The sequence below is a fragment of the Arachis ipaensis genome, chromosome B02 (genome assembly GCF_000816755.2).
Source record: "Arachis ipaensis cultivar K30076 chromosome B02, Araip1.1, whole genome shotgun sequence".
NCBI classification, from domain to species: domain Eukaryota; kingdom Viridiplantae; phylum Streptophyta; class Magnoliopsida; order Fabales; family Fabaceae; genus Arachis; species Arachis ipaensis.
This window is the reverse complement of record NC_029786.2, coordinates 105219664-105232646: the sequence shown is the minus strand read 5'-3', so window position 1 is coordinate 105232646 and position 12983 is coordinate 105219664. Positions and strand designations below refer to the sequence as shown.

General features: G+C 35.2%; 2 protein-coding genes across 4 annotated transcripts in view; both read right to left on the bottom strand.

Moving 5' to 3' along the window:
- LOC107626229 (telomerase Cajal body protein 1) overlaps positions 1-3972 on the bottom strand; it is a 5112-nt gene extending 1140 nt beyond the window's left edge. Inside the window, exons 1-13 of one of the 3 annotated variants that reach the window (XM_021116548.1) lie at positions 3713-3972; positions 3567-3629; positions 3433-3482; positions 3252-3332; positions 3068-3141; positions 2688-2770; positions 2181-2287; positions 1892-2034; positions 1767-1814; positions 1520-1572; positions 968-1052; positions 818-884; positions 7-233 (exon numbers count right to left, since the gene is read on the bottom strand). In XM_021116548.1, coding sequence (XP_020972207.1) covers positions 193-233; positions 818-884; positions 968-1052; positions 1520-1572; positions 1767-1814; positions 1892-2034; positions 2181-2287; positions 2688-2770; positions 3068-3141; positions 3252-3332; positions 3433-3482; positions 3567-3629; positions 3713-3882 — 1065 coding nt within the window. In that variant the 5' untranslated portion in view covers positions 3883-3972 and the 3' untranslated portion in view covers positions 7-192. Of the gene's footprint in view, positions 1-6; positions 730-813; positions 885-967; positions 1053-1519; positions 1573-1766; positions 1815-1891; positions 2035-2180; positions 2288-2687; positions 2771-3067; positions 3142-3251; positions 3333-3432; positions 3483-3566; positions 3630-3712 lie in introns of those variants that run through there. The other 2 variants (XM_016329063.2, XM_016329062.2) reach the window with 2 other exon arrangements.
- Positions 9786-12983, bottom strand: part of LOC107626228 (bifunctional riboflavin kinase/FMN phosphatase) — a 4597-nt gene continuing 1399 nt past the window's right edge. Inside the window, exons 4-11 of the mRNA XM_016329060.2 lie at positions 12781-12911; positions 12625-12694; positions 12433-12498; positions 11350-11504; positions 11156-11251; positions 10490-10641; positions 10320-10403; positions 9786-10228 (exon numbers count right to left, since the gene is read on the bottom strand). Of these exons, the coding sequence (XP_016184546.2) occupies positions 10103-10228; positions 10320-10403; positions 10490-10641; positions 11156-11251; positions 11350-11504; positions 12433-12498; positions 12625-12694; positions 12781-12911 (880 nt within the window). The 3' untranslated portion in view covers positions 9786-10102. The remainder of the gene's footprint in view (positions 10229-10319; positions 10404-10489; positions 10642-11155; positions 11252-11349; positions 11505-12432; positions 12499-12624; positions 12695-12780; positions 12912-12983) is intronic.

Here is a 12983-nt window from a genome sequence, read left to right as displayed (position 1 = left end):
AAACAGTTATGAGAATGAAAAAATGTGCACAAAGAACACCTGCGGCCAACTAGCTGGTAGCTCCTAATAGTATATCATTGTGTTGCTTGAAAAACAATGTTACGGGACTTGCATTCCCCACTTTTGATAACTACCAAATACGTTGGGACTTTAAAAGAATGAATGAATACAGAGATTCAAAATTATGTCTCATTAGTCGTTACATGATATGGGGCTTGCAATTATTAGATTATCTGCAAACAGAGGAAAGGAAGATGGGGAAGAATGCAGCCTATGCGAAAATCAGGAAATAGACAAATAGAACATGGAATTAGGATAAATTGGGGTAAGCACAAAAAATCAGATCATGCAATTAAACCACCATGACTAATTGATTATCTCTCATTAAAGAAAATTCAGTTCACTGCCATAACGCCACTGATATTTTGATGCATGTAACAATCAATCCAGAGTCAAAATACAAGGTTCACAAATCACAACAAAAATAAAAATAAAATTAGAAGCTGAACTAAAGGGAACATGAGGAAACAGATATTATCAAAATGGTGGAACCCGACAAGCTATGTGAAAAACCCACAATGGGTAAACAATTGAGATGGTTTCGCCCATTACATAGTTTTAACTCTGAACTTCAAGTAATGGGGGAAGAGGAAGCAAGACCTAATTTTAGCATGAATGAAACATCACTGAGCATATGCATTGCAGATGTGATCCAAATAAGGCAGCATACTTCAAGAAAACTGATAGGTCAGATAAGCGTAAAAGATGAGTTATCAAAGCCCAACCATCATCTTTGAAGAGTACAAGAATTAAGTACCTAATGCAGCCTGGAAGCCTGATACCCACTGCCCAGTTTGAAGATCGTATATATGTACTAAGCCATCCTGAAGGGATTATCATTTAGAACCATAAGCCAAATATTAATTGACTGTCATTGATAGAAAATAGGAATGGTTTAGAAAGAAACCTGGCCGCCTGTACCAAGATGCTGACCAGAAGGGTCAATATCAAAAAGTATCCGCTGATTGGTGCTTTCTGATGATCTGTATAACCTAGTAACATGGTGCATACATGCATCTCAGCATTGAACATGTATAGGCGTGGAGTAAATAGTACATTAATTCCTTGGGGGTGGGAATCTAAAGATCACAGGAAACAAGGTGCTTGGAGTCTGTCAATCAAGATTTCATATGAATGGCAATTTATACAGGCAAAAAAGTGGGTCATCATGAGTTAAGAAATACTGCAGCTATATTAGCTATGGATTTCACAAATTTAACTACATTGTAGCCAAGCAGAGTATGTCCCTCATATTATCTGATCCTTTAAATGTCTAATAGTGGGCAGGTCTTGACAATTTCAACAAGTCCTTTGTTTTCAGGGAAGCACTTGCAACTTGAGAGTAGGTAAGACTTTGCTTCAGTTTTGTTCATTAGCATCTACACTCCATACCATTATACTTAATATTTTCAATTCACATATAAATAAAACACAGGAAAGAGAACCAAGAGAATATTACTTGAAGACACAGTCAACAGCTTTGCGCACATCCCAGCATAGTATGTAAGGGTCCTTCAAGAAATTTGAATATCTGATATTGGTGAATAATCATATATATAAAATATATGACAAGAAACAGTGGTAAATGCAACCATAAAATAAGGAAGGGGAGCTACATCAGAGATATTTAAGTAAATTAACCAAAGAAAACATTATTCATCAAGTTGAAAACAACCTAGGTAGAGAAGGAAATATGAAAATCTTACCTTCCGACCTCCACTATATAGATAATTTCCGTCTCTGGAAAACTGGACCTGAAGGAGGGGGAATTTTAGACTTTCTTCTTTGTTTCATATTCAGAACCAATTAATTACAAGCAAAGGTGACTTACATGCGTAATCCCACCTTCTTGACCATGCAAAACGTACAAGAGTTCCATGTTATCTTCCCTATAAATGCCAGTAGTTTGACTGTATGAACCCAAAGCAAGCATTCCAGTATGAGATGGAGAGAAGGCCATTGCAGATATGATACCTGCATGGTAAAAATTTAGGGTTTAGGATGAATTATATGCATATATTTGGGTTGGAGTATGTTCTCATTATTGCACAATGATTACCATATTTTTTCTCTAAATAAAAGATTAAAATCTAATTAATATACCTAATTTGAAAAAATACCTGTTTGGCCTTCTTTTTTATCTTTTGCTGTTGAATACAATTCAAAATCTCTGCCAGGACGATGTAGATCAAACATCCTGATACATTTGTTGTATCCAGCAAATATCCTACAAAATAAACAATAGATTTAGGTTCATCATCTAATAATAAAAGTCATAATTTAATTCATCACACTGATCACCACAATCAGAGTAAAAAGCTCTACCACATTGTGAAAAACAACATCATGGATGGGATATTGACTTTAGATAAAACAGGCAGAAATCCGAAGCATTGGTCCATGACATTTTAATTAAATAAACCTAAGGGGTGATAACATGTTTAATTGTCCTGAAGAAAGTCTCTTTTTAAGAGAGAGAGAGAGAGAGAGAGAGGGGGGTGACTTTCGTGGATGATATATAAGGTCTCTTTCAGATATATTTAAAAAAATGAAGCACAAGTTGTCAAAGGAAAAATGCATTACGTAATATGTAAACTACTGGTCCTCAAAAGAAACATGTTACTTACTTAGTCCCGGCAGGATTAAAAGCAACTGAAAATGCCGCAGTAATCTCATCCATGTTATCATAAGCTCGATACGTGCAACGTAGCTGCATGTTTAACCCAACAAAAGAAAAAGAAAAAGGATCAGAAACTCCAATAATAGCACTATAGAAAACAGAATGTGTAACCACTGCTCAACATAAGCTGGAACTGACACTTGGTATGAATCTCATAACCACAGTACACTCGTGATCAATTTGACACGCTTCTTTTTCTTTAAAATGAATAAATAAATTTATCGGCACAATAGAGGTTTAATTTGAAGATTTTGGCATCAAGCAAAACAAATGGAGTAGACGAGCTTCCTAGTTTGCAAATTAAGCTCATGAGTGAAGAAGCAGTACCTGTCCCAAAGTAGCATCCCATAGATGAATAGGATGGTCGCGAGTAGTAGTTGCAAAAACATTGGTCACAGGATCTGAAACATATGCAAATTTTATTGCCAAATCTTCGTTCATATAGACCAATAAGCATGATAATCAATAATCATTCAAGATATAAAAAAAGTTCTGGAGTTTAGGAAGGAACCTGATGCAGACATGTAAGGATACCAACAAAAATCATGTATAGGCTCTCCTTCACTCATAACTAGACTCGCCGCAAAGGAATCTACAACCACCACCAACAACAACAAAATGATTTGACTACTACGCTTGCATGCAAAAGCATTCAAAACAGCAAGAATACGTCATCGTTGCAGGGAGCATACCGTCATCAGATTGTGAAGCATCAACCAGAGTGGCGGCTTCAGGGTCCGGTCTGAAAGATAGAAAGCAAAAGCGATTTCGGTGCATTTTACGGAATAAATAGATGATAATGGAGGAAGAGGGGAAGTTATTTTACAGAGTGAAGATGCGGAGAGTGTTGTCGTCGGAAGTGGTGAGGAAACAGGAACCATCGGGCGACCTGAAAGAAAGAGAGGGAGAAAAGATGAATGCGAGGCATGAAAGAGAGTATGAAGAAGGTGAGTTTGTTAGTTAGCTAGTTACCATTTGACGGCTTTGAGGAAGTTGTTAGGGTTAGAGGGAGTGACGAACTGATTATGGAAGTGGTAGGTTCGGTGAGGAGGGAGATCGAAGCGAAAGCGGGGCCACGAGTAGTCGGTGGAAACGGAGTGTTGGATGGGGCTTGCTACTTGAAGCTCCTCTTCTGCTCCCATGGCTCTGCTCAGCGCCTCTTCTGTGGCAATTACAACCGCCAAAACTCCCTCTCCTCTTTGTCATGCTTTCTGCTCTGTTCTTTCTCTTTTATAAATGATTAAAAAAAATTAAAGATTAAAAGTTTTCTTTTTCAACATAATTTTTAAGAAAAAGGGTCAACTAAGTGCAAACGTTTTTTTGCTAGTATTAATATTTACTACAATATAATTATCTTACTATAATAATAGAAGTAATTTATATATTCACTACTATTATATATTAGTAACGTATGGAAAGAGAAGAAGACAATATATAGAAAGAGGGGAGATTATTATTATTATTGATGTGTTATGGCTTAAGCCTCTATTTATACACATACAAAATCTTGATTTTCCACACTTCATTAATTGAAAATCAAATATTCTTTCCTTGAGAAACTGAGCCGCCCAAGAATTAAATGGGTATCCAACTCATTTCTCATTCTTATTACAATACTCCCCTTGGATGACTATTTAGGAATATGCCTCATTAAAACCTTACTAAAGAAAACTCAGTGGAAAAAAAACTTTAGTGAAGGAAAAAGAGTACAATATCCTTTGTGATGGGACTGCCTCATTAAAAATCTTGTCAAGAAAAACCCAATGGGAAAAAACATGACCAAGGAAAAAAGAGTACAATCTCCCCCTCATGCCAACATCATTTAATGTCTCGAAATCGGCGCATCCCAATCTCATGTACCAATCTTTCAAAGGAGGATTTTGGGAGTGACTTTGTAAATAAATCTGCCGGATTATCACTTGAGCGGATCTGTTGGATATCAATTGTCCCTTGATTTTGAAGATCATGAGTGAAGAAGAATTTGAGAGAAATATGCTTTGTTCTATCACCTTTGATGTATCCGCCTTTAAATTGAGCAATGCATGTTGTATTATCTTTAAACAGGACAGTTTGAGTTATCTTATGATCAATCAGTCCACATGATGACAGAATATATTGAATCAGACTCCTCAGCCAAAAACACTCGCGACTAGCTTCGTGAATCGCCAGTATTTCAGCATGATTAGAGGAGGTTACTGCTATCGTCTGTGTCGTGGACCTCCATGATATAGCTGTACCTCCATATGTGAACATATATCCAGTTTGAGATCTCCCTTTATATGGATCAGACAAGTATCCAACATCTGCATAGCCAACTAATTGTGACTTGGATCCATAGGGATAAAACAATCTCATATCAACCGTCCCATGAAGATATCGAAAGATTTGCTTGATTCCACTCCAATGTCTTCTGGTTGGAGAGGAACTATACCTTGCTAGTAAATTCACAGCAAATGATATATCGGGTCATGTATTATTAGCAAGATACATTAGCGCTCCAATGACACTAAGATATGGTACTTCAGGACCAAGGATATCTTCATTCTCTTCTTTAGGACGGAATTGATCATTTTTCACATCCAAAGATCTTACGATCATTGGGGTACTTAAGGAATGTGACTTATCCATATAAAATCTCTTCAAGATCTTTTCTGTGTATGTTGTTTGATAAATAAAGATCCCACTTTTTATATACTCGATCTCCAGGCCGAGACAAAACTTAGTCTTTCCAAGATCTTTCATCTCAAACTCTTCTTTAAGAGTTTTTATAATTGTTGGAATCTCTTCAGGAGTCCCAATGATATTTAAATCATCAACGTACACAGCAATTATAATGAATCCAGATGCAGATTTCTTTATGAAAATACATGGACAGATATCATCATTCTTAAATTCATTTTTGGCCAGATACTCGGTAAGACGATTATACCACATTCGTCCAGATTGCTTTAGACCGTATAAAGATCTTTGCAATTTAACTGAGTATAACCCTTGTGAATATTCATTAGATGGTTTAGATATCTTTAGTCCTTCAGGGACTTTCATATAGATATCCCAATCTAATGAGTCGTATAAATAGGCTGTTACCACATCCATTAAATGCATATACAGTTTATGATATGCAGATAAACTGACCAAACAACACAATGTTATCGCATCCACTACAGGGGAATACATTTCTTCATAATCTATACCGGGCCTTTGTGAAAAACCTTGTGCCACAAGTCGGATTTTGTAGTGCACAACTTCATTTTTCTCATTTCGTTTTCTCACAAATACCCACCTGTATCCAACAGATTTTACATCTTCTGGTGTACGGACTACAGGTCCAAAGACTTCACGTTTTGTAAGTGAGTCTAATTCAGCCTTCATGGCTTCTTTCCATTTTGGCCAATCATTCCTTTGCCGACATTCTTCGACTGATCTTGGCTTTCATGCATGATGTTTAATGCCATGTTATATGCAAATATATTTCATTGACAATTGTCTTATTTCGGTCCCATTTCTCTCCTGTAAAGACATAATTTATCGAGATCTCATCATTTTCACAATTTTCAGGTACCTGAACGTCTTCTGGCGTTAAAATTATATCAGAATTTTGGACAACTGCAGGTGTCTTTACTGTGGCTTTTTCAACAGGAATAGTATTTACCTCTTTTCTCTTTCGAGGATTTTTATCTTTGGAACCGACAAGCCTGCCACGCTTGCTTCAGTGGCTACTTGTCCTACTGGGACATCAATTCGAATTGGGGCATTTTCCGCTGGTATATAAGATTTGGTAATTCTCTTTGTATCGAAAAATGCATAAGGTAATTTATTTGCTATTCTTTGCAAATATATAATCTTTTGAACTTGTAGTTCACATTGCCCTGATCGAGGATCTAAATGCATCAACGATGATGCATTCTAATTAAGTTCCTTTTCAGGAAGCTTATTCTCTCCCCCTAATGTTGGAAATTTTGATTCATCAAAATAACAATCCGCAAACCGGGCTTTAAATACATCTCCAGTTTGTATCTCAAGATACCTCACTATAGAGGGAGAATCATATCCAACATATATCCCAATTTTCTCTGGGGTCCCATTTTGGTGCGATTAGGTGGTGCAATGAGAACATATATCGCACATCTAAATATTCTTAAATGGGAAACATTTGCCTGCTGGCCAAAAGCTAATTGCATAGGGGAGAATTGATGGTAGCTCGTTGGCCTTAAACGAATAAGTGCTGCGGCATGTAAAATAGCATGCCCCCAAACCGAAGTTGGGAGATTTTTTCTCATAAGTAAGAGTCTAGCAATTAACTGGAGGCGTTTAATAAGTGATTATGCTAACCCATTTTGTGTGTGAACATAAGCTACTGGATGTTCAACACTTATTCCATTAGCCATACAATAAGCATCAAAAGCTTGAGAAGTAAATTCACCAGCATTATCAAGATGAATTACTTTGATTGGATTTTCTGGAAATTATGCTTTTAATCGAATAATTTGAGCCAGTAATCTCGCAAACGCCAAGTTGCGAGAAGACAATAAGCACACATGTGACCATCTCGAAGATGCGTCTATTAGGACCATAAAATATCTAAAAGATCCACATGGTGGATGAATAGGTCCACATATATCACCTTGAATTCTTTCTAGGAATTAAGGGGACTCAAATCCAATCTTTACTGGTGATGGCCTTAAAATTAACTTCCCTTGAGAACATGCAGCACAATAAAATTCACTAGATTTAAGAATTTTCTGGTTCTTTAGTGAATGTCCATGAGAGTTTTCAATGATTCTCCTCATCATGGTTGTTCCCGGATGACCCAATCTATCATGCCAAGTTATGAATTCATTTGGGCTAGTAAACTTCTGGTTTACAATGGCATGTGATTCAATTGCACTAATCTTGGTATAATACAATACAGATGAAAGTGAGAGTAACTTTTCTAATATAACCTTTTTATTTAAATCAAGAGTTGTGATACATAAATACTCATGATTTCCCTCATTCATTGTTTCAATATGATATCCATTTCAGCGAATATCTTTGAAACTTAACAAGTTTCTCAGAGACTTGGTAGACAATAGTGCATTATTTATTATGAATTTTGTTCCTCCAGGAAACAAAATTATAGCTCTTCCGGAGCCTTCTATCACATTACCCGAGCCAATAATAGTATTAACATATTCTTCTTTTGGCACAAGATGGATAAAATATATAGTACTTTTAAGAATAGTGTGCGAACTTGCACTATCCGCAAGGCAAATATCTTCAGAATACGTCCTTGCCATTTTTCTTCAAAAACAAATAATGATAATAATAAAATGAGTAAAAGTACATGTACAGTAAAAAATTATTCACATGAATACTTAACAAACACACATATTAAACTATTCCATCATTAATCAAATGGCCAATATTTCCTTCAAAATTCTCAAAGAAATTAGATACATCATGATGAGTGGTGGAATTTTCATAATTTGAAACAAAATTTGTTTCCTTTTCTTTGTCATCCTTTTTCAAGGATGCTTGATAAAGATCAACTAGGTGCCTTGGGGTACGACAGATACGTGACCAATGGCCCTTTCCACCACAACGGAAGCATTTATCCTTAATTGATTTACTTTGCCCATTGTTTCTTTCTTTATCCCACTTCTAGTGAGATCTTTTCTTGTGAACATAATTTCTTTTCCTTCCATAATTTTTCTTGTTATCAAAATCTTGCCATTTACCTCTTCTGGGGTTATAATTTGTCGCATTTGCTTCAGGAAATGGGGCGGCGCCAGCTGGACGCGCTTCATGATTTCTTAAGAACAACTCATTGTTGCGTTCAGCAACAAGAAAGCAAGAGCTCAAAAAAAAATTTTTAATTCTTTTTCGCGATACTGCTGTTGCAGGAGCACATTCGAGGCATGGAAGGTCGAGAAAATTTTCTCTAACATATCGGGCGTGAGGAAGTATCACCGTCTTTTCATGATTATTCTTTTTTTAAGGTCTTTCCACAGATCTGCATGATCTTTTAATGTAGGATATTCATTTTTCAATCATACTTCAAGATGATGACGAAGGAAAATCATGGATTTGGCTTTTATCCTTCTGGGATGTATTATTTTCAGCCTTAATGGTATCTTCAAGATACATTAAATCAAGATGGATTTTAGCATCTAGTATCCATGATAAATAATTATTTCCAGATATATCAAAAACATTATATTCAAGATGAAAAAGCTTTGACATAATAAAAATTTGTTACCTGAAGTCTTCCTAAAATTTTATTAGAATTTCGTGCTGATAACGTGTTGTAAAATAAATAAAAAATATACTAAATATAAAATAAAGATGTATAAATAGAAGACTCAAATTTTAATTTTTACTACAATATAATTATCTTACTATAATAATAGAAGTAATTTATATATTCACTACTATTATATATTAGCAACATATGGAAAGAGAAGAAGACAATATTCAGAGGGGAGATTATTATTATTATTGCCTCTATTTATACACATACAAAATCTTAATTTTCCACACTTCATTAATTGAAAATCAAATATTCTTTCCTTGAGAAACTGAGCCGCCCAAGAATTAAATGGGCATCCAACTCATTTCTCATTCTTATCACAATAAATCTTAAATTTTAACTAATTAAAAATTAGTTATCTATATTTATTCTCTAAAAGAAGCAATATACTATCACATATAGCTAGTTTGTTATTTTTATTTATTTCTACAGTTTGTTTTAATCTTTTTCAAAAAATATAAGAAATCAATTTTTAAATAATCAATATTAGTTAATTTTTTATATTATAAAATTATTTGTTTACTTTTATTTTTAATAAATTTACGTTGTAAGATATAAAGTTTAGGATTTAGAATTTAAAATTAAAAAAATTTAATGTTAAATGAAAAAATTATCCCCTAAACTGAACTTTTTTTTCTCATTAGTCATTACTACCAATATTCAAACTTTATTAAAATTATTATGACGAGAATATTTTAAAGCAATTTCCCATTAAAGCCAAGTTCTATACACTAAAGAAAAAGAACTTGCCTATTATTCTTGGTTGGAAATACATTGGCATTCAACCGTAATTGCCTTTCCTGAATCAAAATGCATACAAGTCTAGTTCTATTTAGGGTGGCAAAAGGACATTGGAAAGCATCTTCATAGTTTATTTTAGTACGCACTGTGCATGCATCTTACATGAATTTACAGTACCTTCCTTAATTATCAGTTGATTGTACGATCCTTTGTTGAATCAATACGTGGCAAACTGTTTTTGGACGGAAGAAGAGGCTTCCAATCTCGAAACAATAATAGCAAACCAAATTCAGGAGGTTTCCTTAATGAGATTAGTAAAATAAATATTGCTAAGAGCTTCTTAAATATGGGTCATTCTTGTAACTTGAATACAAGGGAAGTTCAAGAGCCTTCTCAGCAATTTCACCGTCTTCATGAATCTTAGCTATTAAGCTTTCAAGGGATGGAAAATTGGCCTATATATGCACACAATGCCAGGTTTTAGTGAAGCTTAAAAAAAAGTATATGCAACACAAGTAACACAAGAAATACTCATTCAGCTAATACCTCGGGACGAATGTAACCAACTATAATGAGCCGAAGTTCTTCCCCATAGAAATCCTCATCAAACTTGTAAAGTATCCAAGGCTCCTGTGTTGATAGAAAGGTATCATCAAGAAACTTATGAGGCAAATAATTCTTTTACTGCATATGAATGATCATATCAGAACACTTACTATAGTCTTTTCTTTGTTGTCGAAATATGGATTCCAACCAATGCTCATGACCATTTTAAAAACACCTCTGGATGATAATCCAGCCCAACCAAAATAAACCCCCGAGGGATGCTCTGCAAGGAGATCTGAATAGCCCTTCGTTGATAAATTAGCTGCAAGAAAATGGTTTACTCACTACTATTAGTACTAGACCAGAATTCATCTGCAGATGAGATATATTCAAAGGCAAATTACAAAATCAATACCACATCTGAACCTATACTACAGCAAATGAGGAAACCACAAAACAGGATTGTTATCTCATAGAAACACTTATTCTTTTGGTTCATACCAGAAGTTTGAACTACTCTTGCTTATAAAAAGATGCTTCTTATTATAAAAAGCAAAATAATAGTACGAAAAATCTAATGAAGTGGCATTATGGCATCATTTACACCCAATGAATAATATTGCATTACATCCGTTCATCAAATTTAATATTAAATTACTTTTTGCTGGGTAGCAAAGCTCTTTGTTTATCAACCTTATCTTCATTTCAGGTAAATATCACAGTACAACAGTCAATACAAGATGAAATGTACACTTCAATCTTATTTTGCATTTATAGCAGAAGAAGGGCACATACATTGCCACTAGACACTAATTGTAAAATAAGTTCTCACAAACCTGTAGGGATCCCGAGAACCTTTGAGCCACGACCAAATCCCTTGATGACAGGACCCCCAATATACCAAGGATCTAATGGCAAAGTTCCATCAACCCCTGCAAGAATTTACAATACTAGCTCTTTATGAATGAGATACTGAAAAATGAAATACAATATACACAAAGAATACAAACTTAAGGTATTAGGGGATTACAATCTTCAAATGGTGGTAGACCCCACTTTTCAGGTCGCAAATCAAGTAGGGAATTGATGACTTCATCTGCTGCAGTATACAGATGCGACTGTTTTGGAAGTGATGGTACAGCAACCACTTGCATCTCAGCAGCCTTACCTGCAGTAACACCAGGACTGATGTAGCCAGATAAACATTTGTTCAGAAAAAGGGTATGGAGGAAAGGCAGCATCTATTAAGAATACAATCTGGCTTGAAAAATCATCATTCATGCAAGCATCCAAAGTAGAAACCTCGCCGGAAATAGGCAACCAGTTTTCAACTATTATGGAGTGAGCTGTCTAAGATAATCAGTTAAATTACAACAGAAGAATAAATGTATACTGGACATATGAGGCTAACTGGGTAAGTCCAAGGCTCAGTTCAGAGCATCATAGTTAGAAAGATATAGAGATCCCTGGGAGGCAGTTTTTTCAGATAAAGATGTGTAAGATCCAAATCAATTAGAGTGGAAGGAAATGTGATCAAAAGTAAGTTTAAATCATAAACCATAATTTACATGAGAATTCAACCTGAGAGCAAATAATATACAAAAGAATATTGTGAAGGAATTTAGCCAGGACGTAAAAAAAAGGGTTCTAAACAGGTTCTCTCTCTTTCTCTCTCTCAAATATGCACTACAATCCTTCACCAAATTACCTAAGCACAGAGAAATTACAGGAATCTGATAAAAGTATGCTTTTAATCCTTAACAACTAGCCATCATCCTTAAAAAAGCAAAAAGATCATATAACTTTGGCTGGCTAAGTTATCACACAACAGTTCTACGCAGCCAATACGTGATGTATTTGAAAGTTAAATATACGTAGAACATAAAACTGTGAGCACTAGGCTACAGAAACCTACTTGACTCACTGGGAAGAGGGGAAAGGTAGTAACATTATCTTCGTATATTATAAATATAACCAAAGGGAATAATATATTTAGGGAGATGAGAGGTGACCAAAATAGAACGTGTAACCATCAAAGACTTGGAGCTACCACAGAAACTGTATACCAGATACAATCAATACCTGGTAAGAAAACAGAAATTGAAGAACTTACAGAGAATCTTCAATAACAAGACAGCTAGAAGGCTCCATGCTTAATCTCTCAGCGGCTTCAAGGAACCTGATGATATTAGGCACAATATAAAATAATTAGAAATGGAAGAGGAAGGAAAAAGCACAAAGATCTTTCTTATATGGACAAGCAAGCCTCAGTCTCCAAAGCTAAGACCACATTGTAGCATCTCACATGTCAGGAGAAGGCTTCCCTGTTCTGACTTCATCACCACCAATTATGACAGAGAAAGAGCTTTTCCATCCTACACACAAACAAGTTCATTTGTATAATAACACACAACCACGAGCAAAGGAGCACAAGAAGCTAGTGATACTTAAATAAACCAACCATCATGATAAGATATTTTGGCTTCAATGCTCTCCTTTGGAGAGTTTGATGCTAATGCCATTGGAACTCCATGATTCTTTAGATGTTTAAGCAAACGATTGGCACCAGGAAGGGCTTTAATGTTGCACCACCTAAGATGAGAAAAGTGCAAATGTAAGAGAATATTTCCTTCAGCCAATTCGGCGAGAGTTCAATTGTTCAAT